Consider the following 14,991-nt stretch of genomic DNA (forward strand, 5'->3'; position numbering starts at 1 on the left):
TTTTCATTTTCGACAGCATACAAATAATTACGCTATTCAGTCGTACAATATTTTTTAATCATTTTCAAGCTTATAAAAAACGTTTTTGTGATTTGGTCTGGAAAATGATCATTCAAAACTAAATTTCGCATAGTTTTCTCCGACAATATTTATCAATAATTAATCCTTACTATTCCAATGTAGATTTAGAAAATAATGCATAGCTCTAATAATCTTAACAAAAATATTTTACTACTTATGATGGTATCATGTTCTTAATTTAGTCCTTATGTCTCCTAATTTTAATCATCACATACTACAAAGTGACCGTACATGTAAATTTTAACTCTATCCTTACTAAGCAAGTTTTGGTTATTCACAAAAATGTTCATAGAACATTTCATCGGAAAAGCAAACCCGAATAAAACGTAAATGCTAATAATTTCTACTACCTTGTCATGTAAATGAAAAAAAAAATATCCCAAAGAAAGTGTCTAAGTAAACACTTTTCAGCTAATAAAAAAAATTAGATAATTTAACTCATACTAAACTTTCAGAAACTACCATGAACCAATATTCTTGTCTGCTTCAATTTTTCTTATTTAAGTCAAGAATTCTACTACCTTTTAGCATGTATAAAATGGTTTTGCCGGATACATCATTTGATCACAAGAAAATCCATTAAACTAAGACACTTTCTCTTCAGAGTTCAAATAAATTGAAATATAAATGTAAATAATTTCATCATTAATAGATTAATATTAAAATTGTGTGAATTCTCGAAACCTATTCGAATACAAATAATTATCCGCCGTAAAAAAAATCAGTCTATCAAAATGTAACTTCGAAAATTCGAGAGAAAATATTTGAACCGTGTCAGAAATCAGACGTGTTTAGTTGGGTTCTGAAAAATATGTTTTAGGTTATGTGATAAATCAAAATGTGTCGAAAGTAACCGTTTATCTATCCAAGATTTTGTAATATATGTAGATATTAACAACACGGGACAGTCATTGTACGATTGAAATAAAACAGTTGTAAATTTATTGTATTAAAATACCTACAGTTTGTTTATCGAGCAGACCCCAATGAATAAGAGTTACGTTATTTGATTAGATAGATTTGATAGTGTTGTCAAATTCTACCATTAAGAAAGAAGCCTTCAAATAAATTTGGATTTTTTGTCACTGATATCTCGGAATACAAATTGTGGTAACATATTACATAATAAGAAAACATTACCACAGGGTTGACTTCATTCTCTATTATTAATTTCAAGGCTGATACATGGCATAATTGAAAAGCTACCCTTCATGAGCTTTATTGGGAAATTTCTATTAACCAATTTTATAAATCTACATTTAACTATGACAGATTCGTATTATTCTGGAAACAATGCGATATAAACAATTCAGCCGGTCAGTAGTGGCAAATTATTTAGAACACTGATTTTATTTTACGAATCATGGTTGGTGTCAATATTATTGCGAAATATATTTAACATTTATTTGAGACATATCGATGGCATTCTATGCTAAGTTATTAAAAAAGACACAAGAATTTTATTTATATTGTAATATTATTGGCAGTGACTCTAATAATGTAGTTTTTTGATGTGTAACCGTCTTGCGTTAACAAAACTGTATGAAATTCGGAAATGCCTAGTAATTTGAGCATATTTTTTACTTATTAATAAAAATTTGAGGTAAGTATTTTGTCATCAAACTATTGGGATATTATTGTCTGTAGAAATTTTGTCTTAATGAGTCTTGATGAGATTAGCGTAAGTTTTAGGTTAGATTGTGATTTTTTGTTTAATTTCTTGAATATAAGTCACACATTTAATATATTAAATAATTTCAGTAGAAATAAAAATAACCAATCGTTGAAAATGTGTGAAAGTTACTTTTGTTAATCTGGTATGGCACTTGCAAGCTTATTTAGAATTTTATATCAAACGTCGATCGATAATTATTTTACGTAAAACATGCACCATAAATTTAACCGTATTGTTGTACTTTCAAAAAAACAAATAACAGAGACCGCCTTTATAAATTTCAAGAATTATTCATTCGTATGGCACATGTTACCGGAGCCAGATGATTTTTCCAAAACTAACGGGGGAAAAAAAGGAAGATTTATTTTACGTTCAACGTGTCACTTATCTTAGTCACGTGACAGCGTAGCGTGGATAACCAAATCGATGACTTTATTTCGAAATGGTTTAAATTATAGAAAAAAACAATATTAACGACTATTTAAAATTTATATCAGTCAGGTGAGGTTTATCATTGAATATTATATTTTCATTAAAACGCACCTAAATCAGTAAAATATTATTAATTAATTTTGAACATTGACAAATGAATACTTCGTCCAACGGAAAAAAAACCTAAAGTAATCAATGCAGTACTATAAACGTTCCAAGACACGAAAATTAAACTAATTAACTAAACAAAAAAATTATATAGAATATTGGCTAAATAAAACATAGGACAGCATAAAGAGATAGCGTTTTTTTAAGTCGAAATAAATGCTCACACATTAAAGTTTAAACGTTTGATCAATTTCATATTATTATAAAAAAATTATACTTATTTACACATTATTCTTTAATAAATATTCACTTTTCAACAATACCTTCCTGAATATTGATAGTCACCTTTGAAAATATTACTAGATCCTCTACTTAATAATTACATTTTTGCGGTCCACGTGATAATAATATAATATGTAATTAACTTTGTCTCTTTACAAACGAGTCATTATTTTTAAGATTCCTAAAATTCTATAACAATATACATCCGAGATCAATATAAGTTATTATAAGCAAAGATTATTCATATCAGCCAATTAAATAGTGACATTATTTAACATTTTTTTTTTCAACCATGTCCGATCCTAATAGGATCATATGGGCCTGCACAGAGTAGAGGTTTGTATTAACAGATTTTGTTTTTTCATGAGAAAAAAAAAACAACCACTTGCTCAACCTATTAGGTCCATACCCTGACTCACACACAAATTGAAAAACAATATGTGTACTTGCCAGACGCTTCCGTCTTCCGCTTAGTCCAACGCTCAAACCGCGCGGCCACCGTGGAAGTATTTAACATATAATATTAACATTATTGGAAAGGTGCACGTTGGGCATAAAGCGTAAGCCCAGTCGCACATAGAAAATCGTCTTGACTGGGATAATAGTCATAAATCAAAACTGAGCGCAACATGCAACTTTCAGGCAACTCAACAGGCAAGGCAAAATGAATGAAGAAGTGCGACATTTCAGATTATACCTGCGCTACATGTCCGGTAAAAATATTTGCCTGTACCTCCAGTCAAACTAAAATGTTTTATTCCGGCAGCATGCGAAGGTTCATAAGATAAAGTGTGTTTTATGAATGATGATGGTGTCACATCGACGTATTCGACACGCTGCAGATGGACGAGTTTAGATGTGAGAGCGGGCTAAAGATCACAAAAGAAACCAATGGATAATGAAGCAGACAAGAGTATGCGATGTGATAGGGGTCGCTGAGCAGATGAAAAATGGGCTGGAATGTCGCTCGGCGAGAAGACAAACCGGTGGACAAATGCCATTATACAGGTGCATTAAATGCCCACAGGGATGCCCGAAAACCTGCTGGATAGACGAGCTCATAAAGTTTGGTTGATGTACGTGGCAGCAAAGAACTATGGGCCGAGAAGAGTGAATAGAGCTATGGGGAGACCTTCATCCGGCAGTGGATTGGCATGCTGATGATTAATATTATCACAAGGTGAAGTACCACACTTTACTCGGGTGCAGTGTACGGTATTTAATATTTTAAATGTTCAAAGTAAATTATCTCTAAGAGTAAATACAATATGAAGCTTTCGTTTTGTTGCATTCCTATTTGTGAAGGTTTCAGATTAATAGTCATTAACAAAAAAGTTATTTCCTTTGGAAGAAAGTTTTATGGGAACTCGCATGTTTCTAGCACTGGAAGAAGACAGAATTGTTATAAACAAAGCATATAGTCTATAAAGCTTTGCGAGCTTTATCAATATTGGTCGAGAAGTTTGTTATAACTGAACAAATGAAAACGAACAGACAGATGGATAATCTATATATAATATTAAATGATTAGACGGATTTCAGTGAGCTATGTAGAATTCCATACAAAATGAATAAGTACAACGTTTTTGAATACATTAGGGTGCAGTCGTTTTGTGAAATGTTCCATGTCTAATGCTGGACGAGTACAGTATCATGGAAATGATGTGATTTACAAATTTAATATATTTACGAGAGAATGCTATTATTCCCTCCAGTGTAAAAAAATGTTGGTTAAGTCGGGCAACTTATAAACAAACCAATTGGGTCTCCTCAGGGTTCGTAGGGGGGAACAAAACTTTGTGAATATTGTATAGTTGCAACTAAGGTTGCAAAGAATATTGCTGCAGAAGAATTAATATAATTTAGTTGAGGGACCCTTCCACAATTTGTAAAATGGTTGCATCAAAAGACAATGGGTGTCTAAGCTATAACAGGAGTGAAACCTGAAAAGGACCATAACATTGTGATGTCAAAATTAATAGCCGAAGCAACCTTCATAGAATCAGATACTGTTATATACATATTCCCATAACTGGCGTGTTTGAGAAATTGAATATTTTCATGACTGAAGCATGAATATAATATACAAGTCGTGGAAACAGTTAACGATTATTCACTTGTGTACTTGTCTAGGTCTATAACTGGATAATTGTTGGTATATTTTGTCAAGTATAACAGTCATAGGATTCCACCTTAATGGCAGAGTTATAATAGATCCGTGAAATAAGATGTGCGTAAAGCAGAGCTGTGGAAACGCTATATTTTTAAAAGGTTTGGGTTCCAAATAGGAAAAAAAGGAAGTGGTTCATTTCTGCAGTTTAGTTCTATCAAAATAACATTTGTAGCCTGGTTTCTTCAGTTCACCGAAAGAAATTTAATCTGTAAATGAATTTTTTTACCAAAGGCGTTCGTTTGAATCATAAAATATGTTGAAATCTCAGCACTATTATTCTGGGATTCCGGTTTTAACATGATTATGTGGTTCTCAGGGTTTAGTTCCGGTTCCGTTTATAACTCTCGTATAAAGTATTGGCCGATATGAATATCTCCGCAATGTTAGTCTTGGCTTGTTAAACATGTCAAATATTCAATTAAAAAAATACATGCCGCCATAAACGGGGCATGTGACTTAACCCTAAATCATCGTGATATAAGAGACAATCTAATGATAAGACTACTAGCTCTTACACGATTGGCAGTGTGTTGTGTATTAGCTGGTCGTATCATAGTTCCTTCCCGCTGTACATAAATTCTATAGGATAAACAACTGTACAGATGCGTCATCCGTATATTACTGTACAAACTTACAGCTAACTAAACACTCGACGTACATTATTTACAAATAAATCCGTTATTGACAAACTAGCCGGCTTAAATTCATATAAAATCGCCTCTAAATTATTAATAAAAAGATATTGTACACACACGTCTATTTAATAGCAAATAGATGATTAAAATAACACGCTAAAAGAGCGTGGAATTATAAACGATAATCATTTATAAGGATCCTAACAAACAATGAAAAGTCTGCACGTAATAATTATCAAACATCTTCGCGAAAACTGACCATTTTCTAAGTTATCATTACACTCCTTCGATCTGTACAATTTTCTATATACACACACGATATCGATAGCGCGAACAACCGCCGGATTACGAAAATTCCTTCATACTATAATACAAACTATTTTTGGCCGTAATTACTTACGCGTGGAGCGGCTTTCACGTCAGCCGTTTGTCCGATCATTGGAGACAGCGTACGAAAAATATTTGCTACGCTTACATAATTGGAATACAATAATTTCATATTACACATTACAAACTAAACATAACTCAATGAATGTCGAGTATTCGAGAGAATTTGTTATAAATTGATAGCGACGACGATGCCCTATTTTTCGATTTCATATTTATAATACAGTAATTTTCAGTCTTATCAATCTGTAAGAGAAACGCAATTTCACTTAAGTGTATTTTACCATTACAATTTACCAGTCGACAATATATAATGACTATGATCGTTTACCGAAAGGATGAGACTAAATTAATTCCGAACGTGAAAAATAAAAACATAAACGAAATTCAGCCCGCCCCGCCAGTAGATATACTACGGGAGAAATCCAAAGGCTAGATTCGAGTAATATTAAAACATACAGCATAGGCATACCGGTATTGATATTATCGCTAAACGTTTTAAAGGCCCTTGCGGTGGAGAAGACTATGAAGACAACAGCCTATTGGGGATCCTCATCCGCCCGCCGCTCTCCCTTCTTTCACGCACTCTGCAATCTGTAAGCGGGATTGCCGACGTACCTCCGTCCTCGCTTTCTCTTGGCGGCGCCGGTCACTTTACAACCCGCGCTGCTGGATTCCTCCGCTTCGCCGTCTGCACTTCTCTTGCCCGCCCTCCCGTTAATTATGGAGGAACACTCTATATTATTATTGGCAGTGGTTGAATTTAAACTATCAGTCTTGGAATTATTATTATGACTGTCGCGATTCGAGTCGAACGTGATTCCGTTGAGCGCTTTGCACACGCCGTTTGGGGGTTTCATCTGCTGCGCACTCGGCACTTCAATCTTGTGTTTCGGTGAGATCTTTTCCGTTGTGGTCCTGTACGAAGCGCAGAACCCTGAATAGAGCTCGTCTCTCGCCGCTGAGTCCAGGCTTGAGATCGGAACATCCTTGGTGCATACATAATCCTTTTCCGGTATCCATTCATCTTCCAATCTGAAATATTAGACATTACATTTATTACATCATCACTTCTCAAAAATTCATGCCATCGAACGAACGAATGACTAAACAAATACACTTTCCGATATGTATCAAACTGTTTGAGACAGATGGAATAGTAGCTGAATTAATCGGTGTAGTGGATAAGCCAATGATTCTCAAATCAGGTTTCGCAATGTCATCTTCGTAGTATAACAAGAATTTCATCATTTGTCTTCCTTGCACACTTGAGATGGTGTCGCATCGAAAGACTTTCCGGACTGGTCAGTTCATGTCCATTCGCTGAACAAGACCATTTAGTCAGGAAATTTTGATGGTTTGGATGGCAGACGGTTGCGAAAAAAGCAAATTGAGTTTTCAGGTTGCAAGGTTTTCAGTTAAGCACTAGACATTCACAATGTTGATGATTGATTATTGAACAACTTTATATAAAAAAAAAAAATAATAAGGACACAAAATCATAATGATATAATATGAAATATTTGTGTCTCAGTAAGCTGCCATAAGTGAAAACTTTTGCCATTTTATTACCGCTACGGAATCAAATATCGCCACCCTAAAAGCAGACTTATAGCGCCTGTACATGTGCATGGATTTACCTGTACCAATAGTGTGTATTTTAAACTATCGTAATAATAACTGTACACGTAAAAATGCTGACTGTCTCACCAATCTCAATCTTCAAAATTAAGCAAGACACGATGATATCATTGTTTGGTACTATTTGGTCGTAAAAATCCGTTAACCTCAAAATGAGTAACCAAAAAAAGATTTTTTTTTCGGTTAGGTACATGTTCAAACACGCGCGTTAACATGATCTTACTCCCTACTTCAATTTTAGTTTGTCAATTTATGGCTACGGCCGTATGTTGTAGCTTAACCACTGGGGGATGACAAAAGAAATGGCGTATTTCAAAAAAACACTACCTTATTCATAGGTCAATAATTATTATAAAGCAATCATTATTCGTAGGATGTTTATCACACTTGAATGGTCAAAGACATAGCTTATAATTAGTATCTTTAGAATTATCTTCAAATGTGTTAATCTTGCCGATTTTTTGAATAATAAAATGCCTAATTCTTGTCAAATTTGGGATCACAGAGATTATCAATATAATTTTTTATCGTAAATATTTTACTAAAATTATCTCATCATAAATTATACTAATGGTTTTATAAATGCGTTTAAAAATTAATAAATGTAAAAAATCTTAACACCACTGCACAGTTATGTACCGTAATATGACTATATTCTAAAACATTACAGCGAGAGGTTTAAAAGAATACTATTTTCATCATCATCATCATCATCAGCCTGAATCTATCCACTGCTGGATGAAGGCCTCTTCAAGTTGCTTCCACTTCTCTCGGTCCTGTGCATTGCGTTGCCACGTACTTCCGCAGAACTTTATCATTTCATCGATCCAGCGGCCTCTAGGTCTACCTTGTGGACGTTTTGTACTTCTTGGATACCACTGGATGACTAGATTTGTCCAACGATTGTCTCTTCTTCGAGCTATGTGTCCAGCCCATCTCCATTTAAGGCTTTTAATAAACTCTATTACATCGCAAACCCTTGTCTGCTTCCTTATCCACTCATTCCTCTTTTTGTCCTTTCGCGTTATGCCCAGCATGCACCTCTCCATACCACGTTGTGCTACTCTAAGTTTCTGGATCTCTCTTTTACTTAGGGTCCATGTTTCACACGCATATGTCATCACGGGAAGCACACACTGGTTGAACACTTTGCGCTTTAGGCACAGTGGAAGGTCACTTTTGAAGACATTATTCAGGCGGCCAAAAGCACTCCAGCCTAGCTTTACTCTGCGAACAATTTCATCAAATATACATCCATCTATAGATACTTGTTGTCCCAGATAGATGTAGCTTTTCACCTGTTCGAGCTGAGTGCCATTGATGAGGATCTCTTTTTGGCCTGCAAAGCAGTTGAACATGACTTTCGTCTTTGTTACATTTATTTTCAAACCTACTTTGTTGCTTACTTCAGCGAGTTCCTGCATTCTGCTTTGGAGGTCTTCTGAGTCTTGCGAGAAAATTACTATGTCATCGGCAAAGCGCAGATGACTCAGGTATTCTCCATTTATGGGGATCCCTTTGTCATTCCAGTCAAGTTGCCTGAATAAGTCTTCAAGGGTAGCTGTAAATAGTTTAGGTGAGATTGTATCACCTTGTCGGACTCCTTTGCTGATAGGAAATCTGCGCGATGGTTTATGGAGATTTACAGATGCTGTTGCGCTACTGTATATATTATTGAAAATATTTATATAGCGTCCAGGGATTCCTTGTTTTCTGAGTGCGTCGAGTATTGAACATTTCTTTATCGAATCAAACGCCTTCTCATAGTCTATAAAACCCATGCATAGTGGCAGTTTGTATTCCTGGTACCGCTCTATGATTTCTCTGACGACTTGGATATGGTCCATAGTGCTGTATCCTCCTCTAAATCCGGCTTGTTCTCTCGGTTGGTTCTCGTCTAGTACATTTTGCAGACGGTTTGAGAGAATTTTTGTGAACGTCTTGTAGAGAATAGGGAGTAGACTTATTGGACGATAATTTGCTAGGTCTTCTCTGTCACCTTTTTTGTGAAGAATGACAATGCTGGCATTTTTCCATACCTCTGGGACATCCTCTTTGCATATGCAGGCTGTGAACAATTGTGCAAGTACTTCATTTGCATCCTTTCCTGCTTTTTTGAGGATATCTATCGTTAAACCGTCTTCCCCGGGGGCTTTCCCACTTTTCATGTAATTTAAAGCATGGGTTACTTCCCAGGATGTAATTTCGGGAGTATGGTCTTCCGAATTTCCATTTCTCTGAAGATCTAAGTCTATAGTCGTATTGTCAGTGTCATCACTGTAGAGATCGCTGTAGAACTCTTCAACTCGGCTTAACAAGTGTTCCCAATTTCTGACGATAGAACCATCTTTTGCTTTTAGTGCTGCGATTTGACGTTTTCCTATCGACAAGCATTGCTTGTTTTTGTTTAAACTTCTGCCTGCTTTCACAATTGCTTGTATGAGGTTTACATTGAATTTACGAAGGTCTTCTCTAATCTTCCTTCGGAGGGTTTTGCAAAGTGATGAAAACTCCATATCGTTTTGCGCCTGTCTATCGCTCTTGGTTTTCCTTCTCTGCTCCATAAGATTCAATGTTGCCTTCGAAAGCTTGGTGGAAGGTGTAACTTCTGAGCTTTTTACGCCTGTTTTTTCTGCACATTGTAGAATAATATTCGTTATATCCTCCGCGTTGGATAGGGAAACGGTTTCGTTCTCATCTAAGAAAGCCGATAGTGCATTTTTGAGTTCATTTTGGAATTCAGTATTGTTCTGCAGGTATACGCGAGCATTTGACTTCTTCTGCAGTTTGGATCTTTCTGATTTGACGTTCAATCTTATCTTACATCTCACCATCCGGTGATCACTGCCGGTGTTAAACTGATTGATCACCTTACAGTTTAAAAATGTATATTTTCTGTCAGTGAGGATGTAATCGATTTCGCTGGTCCTTCCTGTCGGGCTTCTCCACGTCCATTTACGTGTAGGTTTATGTTGAAAAAAGGAATTCATGATGTGAAGATTGTTGGTTTCAGCAAACTCCACAAGCATGTCCCCTCTACCATCCCTTGAGCCATGTCCGAAATGTCCGACCGCTACGTCATCTCTTTGGTATGATCCAATACGTGCATTGAAATCTCCCATTATGATGTTGAAGTGGCATTTACTTTTATTTTTCAAGGATGTTATTTCCTCGTAAAACTCTTCCACTTTTTCATCAGGATAGCTCTGTGTCGGAGCATATACTTGCAAAATCTGAATGCGGTACCTAGCATTGATTTTAAGTATCACGCTTGCGACCCTGTCAGAAATGCAGTTGAACTCGACTATGCGGTCCCTCCAGGCTTTGTTGACAACAAATCCAACACCGCTCGTGCGTCCTTCATCGGTTCCTTTGGAGTACAGCACATGTCCGCTTTGTAAAGTAATAATACTCTCACCTTTACGCCTTACTTCGCTGAGTCCGACAACATCCCAGTGGATATTCCGGAGCTCTTCTTGAAACTCTACAAGTTTGGCATCGCTGGACAATGTTATGACAAATGAACTATTTTATGTAATAAAAATACTTTATGCAGTCATCAAATGTTTAAAATAAATATAAAGGATAATAAGGCTTCAAAATTATATAAATAGATTATCTACAACATTTAAGGTATGTCCAGGATCATGCTTTGAAAATAGAACAAAAGCTCCATTTTGACCTATGCTGAGCATGTCCCCCCTTAAATTCTCAAAATATATTTCTGATGAAATTATGTGAATGCCTAGGAGTAAACTGTAGTACACACAGTACCTCACAGTGTAACTGTGGATCGGCCGGCCTTATTTTTAACAGTGAGATTTCTCTGCGCTTTCAGTCTTCCCGCTCCTGTCATGTGCACCCCCAGGCATGGCCCCCACATCTTGAAGCGGGCCCCCAGGCCAGGATCTTTGGCGGTTTTTTTTAATTGTTGAATAAACCCACTTGAATTATGGAGTTGTCGAATATTGACGCACAATAATCAAAAATCGCATCACACAACTAAATATTGTAAAATGTTAATATTCTCCGAGTAAAATAGAGCGTCAGGCAAAAATTTTTCCCATTAGAACAAATTTGTGAAGTGTGTTTATCTCACTATCAGGTCGACCCGTCACGCTGGGCCCTCCCAGCCCCCAGGCCTCCAGGCTAGAGCCCTGTCAGTCACCCCTTCGTGGGGGCCATGCCCCCAGGTATTTAAAGCTGTTGACATTCTCTATGTTCTGCTCATCGGTGATCAGGAGGAATCTGGATCAGGACAGGATAGGCAAATTGATACTTACACATAAGGCGGTGTCCATCTAATCATGCACTCTCTCTCTTCAGATTCAGAATTGATTCTTCTAGCCAGAATGCTTGCTCGCATCGTCATACAATGCGGGGTCCGTTCCGAGGCATAAATGTTTGCCCCGTTCCCAGCTCCCGGAAGCTCCCCTCTGCGCCAAGCTGCCGATTGCACAACCCTGTACTGTAGACCTTCCATTATGCCAGCGTCGAAGAAGTCGAACATACGAGCTGAAATTGTAAGCACAATATTTTAAATCACTACATAATATTTCCAAGACAGTGTCAGAAAATTATCACCATGAATGTCCTGAGTTTTGATAAGGATAAGCAATTCTCTCGACCCATTTTTCTTTTTATGCCATATCTGTTCCATGTCTGTGATGATTTTTGTCTATGCCCTGGATATATGAATGATTTATTAATAGACAGCATCTGAAGAATAAAAAGGCCCGTAAATGACCTTGCACACAATCATCTCGGTCTGATCAGACAAATTTCATTCCAAGTAAACAGATAAATGTCATTAAAAAATACTCTTACAATAAGGGTGCATATTGCAAATTCGCATTCATGTCTTTATAGCACTGTGTTGTAATATCATCGACACATATCCAATTAAAAATAATGCCAAATACAATAAAATTATTCATAATGTTGTATATGGTTGAAAAAATAATGATACCTACTTTGCAATAAGCGTGCATATTGAAGATATACAGTATTTTGAGATTCTGTCTGTGTCCCCTGTACAATGTTTTATGTCATGAGGTGTTGGCCATTGGTATGGAACCATTTGCAACTAATGAGGTTTTATATTGTTGAGGTACATAAAAACGGTCTCAATGAATGCAGTGGAAAAACTTCAAAACGCCATGATCTTGTATAAGTCAATTTGAAACACACATTGATTGGAAAATAAAACAAAATGTGAATTCAAACAAGCCATTGAATTCTCAACATGGAATACATGTGATGAAAAATTTATAGTATGTTGCAATAGTTACCTGACCATGGTTGTCTTCTATACCGCAGCTTTTTACCATTCCTCCGAATGAGTTTTGGTCCACTGCTGTCCAGGGATTTCTTGGCAGGCGTGACGCTACTGCCTTGCTCCGAGAAATGATTGTTGACATGCCTTTGCAGCGCCAGCTGAAAACGAGAGAAGAAACATTTACATATATTTTTGACACCATTTGAATAGAATATTAAATTATGAATGAAAATTTACACACAAAACCTTATTATATTCACGGGATAAATAAATCTGTAAACTAAAACATATGTAATGATGTGTTTGTTACCAAGATTGACTATTTATATAATTTTATGACGAAAGACATAGATGTGGTCAGCGTATGTGTTTATCTTGAGTCCAGCATCTCTGATATAAAGGTGGATACAACTAAAAAGTGTCCAGTGCACACTAGTGAACATGGTATTGCAAAACAATGATGATTTGCCAAAAGCATATTTTACAGAAACCAATTTAATTACTACTACATAATTTTAATAAGGACAAAAATTCATCTGCAACAAATGAAAAGGATTCATTTTATTACTTCAAAAGTATTATTTGAAAAACAAGTTCAAGAACAAACCTTGATGCCTAGTATTAGTCTTCAAAAGATTTAAACTTCTGAGAATAATAAAAACAGTTTGGTCATCCCCAAATGTATTTACAAAATTAATATTAGTGGCTAACCAAAATTATTTACTGTCAAATAAATGATGTGGTGTTATTGTTACCACAATATGTAAAAAGGAAACTGTAATACCTGCCTACTATTACACAGGTGTTGCCATTTATTAGCGAATATTCAATAAATTCAGAAATCTTATTAGATACAGTAATGGAATACCACAAAATCAAAGCACACTTTTATGATTAAATTATCTGAGCAATTCAATTCACATTACAGATTCAATTATAACAGAAGAGCACTGTTATTTCCCGCCTGCAGTTTAAATTGTTCCAATATACATAAATAATTGTTCACTATGAATATGAAACATTTTCAATTAATTAAATGTAGCTTATAAATGCTACTGAAAGTACCAGACTGCATAAATAAAATGTTCACAATCCATTCGTTCCACCACACTGTGATTTAATAAAAATATAAGCATTCACAAACCTGACTATTAAATCTTCGGCCACATCCATCAACGATGCATCTGAAGAGTTTGCTGCCTCCGTGAGATAAAACGTGACCTTCCAGCCAGCATCTTGAACAAGATGGCCGATTATAAACTTTGCAGCCTTGCCACAAGCACGTGTACCGTTCTCGGCCAGCTTGTGAATTAACATGGCAATTCTGAAACAATAATTAAAATATAGTAGTATTTATCGAAACCAATCTTTTACATTAAGGAGATACGTGGGCACTGGTAAGCTCATATTAATTGGAACACCTTATGCTTCAAATATCACGTCATGTGCTGTCACAGTAAACTGCCGCTACGGGAAAAAAATGTGTACATTTTATTGGTATTTAAAATGTTATCAGACTGATACTCCCATCATGCAGCGACCTTTAAATGAAGATTGTCAGTTAGCAAATTTGCCGAAATCGCCAGAACAATAATGTTTAATGGTTTCCTCTGTGGATTTTCAATTAAATTATTATCTGTCTCCTGTTTACGTCTATTATCTATGGATGCAATATCGCAAGTTATTTTATCGTACGCACACATAGATACTGTAAAAATTAATTGAAATTATCATGAATAATGAATAATAATTCAAAATACTAACATATTAGAGTTGTCACTCTTTATCATTGAATTTATAGAGGTAGTGATCATTCAAAATATTCTGCGGAATGACGAAATCATGTGACAGCACATAACATGACGATAATGTATTTGAAGCATTAGGCACAATGGGCACACTTTTGAAGATACTATAGATGGATGCTCAAATACGCTATATGCCAGCAAGCAATCTCGTCATACATAAACATTTGTTGTCGAAGTTAGACGTAACTGTTGACCCACATGATTTGAATGCCATTAATGAGTATTGGTTTTGGGTCAATAAAGCAATTTGTCATTACTTTTGTCTTTAATCCCAGTAATGTCTCAAGAATGTTTGTCACCTTTGTCGTATGAGACCCACAGGATCGACGAACTCATTGTTAGATAAAATTCTTTCCAACTTCTATGAGATTGAGAGTGAACACTTCTCTCCAGATATTTGATTTGATTTTCCATGATTAATCATTTTAATATACTTCAGATGATTGGTTTATTCAACATTAACTCAAAACTTGTATTGAAAAATGGATATC

General features: G+C 35.6%; 1 protein-coding gene across 1 annotated transcript in view; it reads right to left on the reverse strand.

Moving 5' to 3' along the window:
* Nucleotides 1-2,871: 2,871 nt before the first annotated feature.
* jing (AE binding protein 2 jing) overlaps nt 2,872-14,991 on the reverse strand; it is a 130,463-nt gene continuing 118,343 nt past the window's right edge. Inside the window, exons 3-6 of the mRNA XM_085959047.1 lie at nt 13,837-14,016; nt 12,706-12,850; nt 11,698-11,929; nt 2,872-6,808 (exon numbers count right to left, since the gene is read on the reverse strand). Coding sequence (XP_085815173.1) covers nt 6,352-6,808; nt 11,698-11,929; nt 12,706-12,850; nt 13,837-14,016 — 1,014 coding nt within the window. The 3' untranslated portion in view covers nt 2,872-6,351. The remainder of the gene's footprint in view (nt 6,809-11,697; nt 11,930-12,705; nt 12,851-13,836; nt 14,017-14,991) is intronic.

Source organism: Rhyacophila brunnea, unplaced genomic scaffold (assembly GCF_057557595.1).
Source record: "Rhyacophila brunnea isolate RB1 unplaced genomic scaffold, BYU_Rbru_1.0 scaffold_8, whole genome shotgun sequence".
In the NCBI taxonomy this organism is placed as follows: domain Eukaryota; kingdom Metazoa; phylum Arthropoda; class Insecta; order Trichoptera; family Rhyacophilidae; genus Rhyacophila; species Rhyacophila brunnea.